Genomic DNA, 2,616 nt, shown 5'->3' on the forward strand with positions numbered 1-2,616 from the left:
ATTCTCGATCCTCTCTATTCTTTTGTAATATATAATGAAGACTTGTAGTGTGACAAGAAAAGATAATCTATTGAAGGACGCGCCAACTAATTACATTAAGCATAAGTTTGACCACAGAGCACAAAACCAACACAAACACTTATGTCTGGCTAGGTCAACCCTTCACCCGAACGCTGGCAGGCCCCGTCGAATTTAGTGTAGTGCTGGTGCTGGCAAAGAGATCCCACGCAATTACGCCCCACACAATCTTTCCTGTTGTTCTACAGCACTTACCGGCAGCTGAGCTTATCTCCGGTTGGTGCCCAACTGTAAAACCCTTTTAAGCCCATGTGGGTTGAAATAATTTACGAACTTCTTTTATCAAGTTACGCCTCTACATAGTCACAATGACGACCAATGGTGGACAGGCGTCATTTTTCGACGGTTCTTCCACAGTACCGTTATGGATTGATGGCAAAGAAGTGATCAGCTCATCCACTTTTGAGGTCACTTCGGCCGTTACTCACCAGACTCTGTATCGGGCGTCATCAGCTGGAGAAGAAGAGATTAAAACGGCAGTCAACTCTGCACAAACAGCCTTCAAGACGTGGTCCTTGACCAAACCTGCTGTGCGAAGAGACATTTTCCTCCAGGCCGCCAAAGAATTCGAAAAAAGGCGAGATGAACTAAAACGCTATAGCTACAATGAGACCGGCCAATCACCAGCATTTTTTGGATTCGAATACAGTGCAGCCATCGACATCTGTGTGAGTATAGCGGGACTTATTCAAGTGGCCAGCGAGTCAGTCGCTCCTGTTGTCAACGAAGGCAGTGCCCTGCTGCTCAAAGAGCCCTGGGGCGTTGTTCTTGCGATCGCCCCGTGGAATGCGCCCCACGTACTCGGCGTGAGGGCCATCCTTACACCACTTGCAATGTAGAACGACATGTAATCTGCCATATGAACCGAGTACTGACTTTGTTTTTAGGGGTAATACCGTTATATTTAAGGGACCAGAAGCAGCACCGGCGACGTCCTGGGCGATTGCAGACGTATTTCGTTCGGCAGGCCTGCCCGCCGGATGTTTGAATACCATTTATCACAAGCCTTTAGATGCCGCGTCCGTCACATCAGCATTGATCTCGAATCCTGCCGTTAAGAAGATCAACTTCACGGGCTCGACTCGTGTGGGTTCTATTATTGCTTCCCTTGCTGGCAAACACCTCAAACCCACGGTGCTCGAGCTTGGTGGCAAAGCTCCAGCTATAATCTGCGAAGATGCTGATATCGAGAAAGCCGCAACACAATGTGCTCTAGGAGCATTCCTTCATGCGGGCCAGATCTGTATGTCAACTGAGCGAATCCTTGTGAATGCGAAGGTGGTAAAACCGTTTCGTGAAGCATTCAAAGCGGCACTGAGTAAGATCTATTCTGAGCAGGGACAGGGTACCGCTGGCCAGTTGTTCTCGAAATTGCCCGTGGAACACAACGAAAACTTGGTTGTAGATGCGATATCGAAAGGCGCTACCGCTTTATACGGTGACCCTGAACATCGCGAATCGAGCAAGACAAAAATGCGGCCTGTTGTCCTTGAATCCGTTAAGCCAACGATGGACATCTACTATACTGAGTCATTTGGTCCTACAGTGTCAGTTATTGTTGTTCGATCCGATGAAGAGGCTATCTCGGTTGCTAACGACACTACCTATGGTCTTTCTTCTGCCATCTTTACTGAGGACTTGCGACGTGGCCTTCGCATCGCGAGACAGATCGAAAGTGGCGCAGTACATATCAATTCTATGACAGTGCATGACGAAAGCTCACTACCACATGGAGGATATAAACAATCTGGATTCGGCAGGTTCAACAGTTTGGACGGCTTGAAAGAATGGGTTCACACTAAAACTATAACATGGAAAGACTGAAAACCGAGCTCTATCAGAAGTCATCTTGGGAGTTTCATCTAGTGTTGTGGTTTTGCTCGATAGTATAGAGCGACTCGCACCGTCGTATGTACTCGGTCTTACTCGCCACGTACCTTCTCCTAACGTTGACCATTCTAAATGGCATTGTAACTGGTTTTATGTTGTCAGTCGATCTTCAGTTATAGGAACAATAAGATGAGAGAAACTTGAAAAGGCTACCCAATCCATATCGGTGCTCTAGCGCTACGGATCTCTCTACTATGCCCCTTAGTGAGGAAACTACATGGGTCCGGTCTCATAACTCGCGGCGGACAGGAATATAGGCCGTGGCTCAATCACGTTTCGGCACGAACTCTCGGTACCCATAGCCATGGGACGGCTCTGCAGCACAGTTTGCACTGGAGCTAGTCAGGTGGCTCGACCAGCCGAAACAGGTTATTTGGTGTCTACACGATGAGAGGCAAGTGCCCAAAGACCAAGTACTCGCCTGGTGGCGCTTAAGGCTAATCTTCGCCACAACTCGATTCCTCCATACCGAATTGAAATGAGTGCTGCCACTAACTTTGTCGAGGAGAATACTAATTCACGCATTCTCGACTTACAGCGCGTCCAGCCTATAGAACTAGAACTGTGAGTGTTTGGCAGCTAGAGCTGGCAAGTCAACCATGTCGGAGGCCGCTGTCTAAATTTCTATTCAATTACTGCGTTAACAAC

At 48.0% G+C, this 2,616-nt stretch overlaps 1 protein-coding gene across 1 annotated transcript; it reads left to right on the top strand.

Moving 5' to 3' along the window:
• Positions 1–386: 386 nt before the first annotated feature.
• Positions 387–1,902, top strand: LTR84_012414 (uncharacterized protein; the record flags this gene model as incomplete). The annotated part of the gene is made up of 2 exons (XM_064855936.1): positions 387–913; positions 966–1,902. The coding sequence occupies 2 exons, from the start codon at positions 387–389 to the stop codon at positions 1,900–1,902; spliced, it is 1,464 nt and encodes a 487-aa protein (XP_064699774.1).
• Between the last annotated feature and the right edge of the window lie 714 nt (positions 1,903–2,616).

The sequence above is a fragment of the Exophiala bonariae genome, assembly GCF_035927105.1.
Source record: "Exophiala bonariae strain CCFEE 5792 chromosome Unknown scaffold_72, whole genome shotgun sequence".
NCBI classification, from domain to species: Eukaryota; Fungi; Ascomycota; class Eurotiomycetes; order Chaetothyriales; family Herpotrichiellaceae; genus Exophiala; species Exophiala bonariae.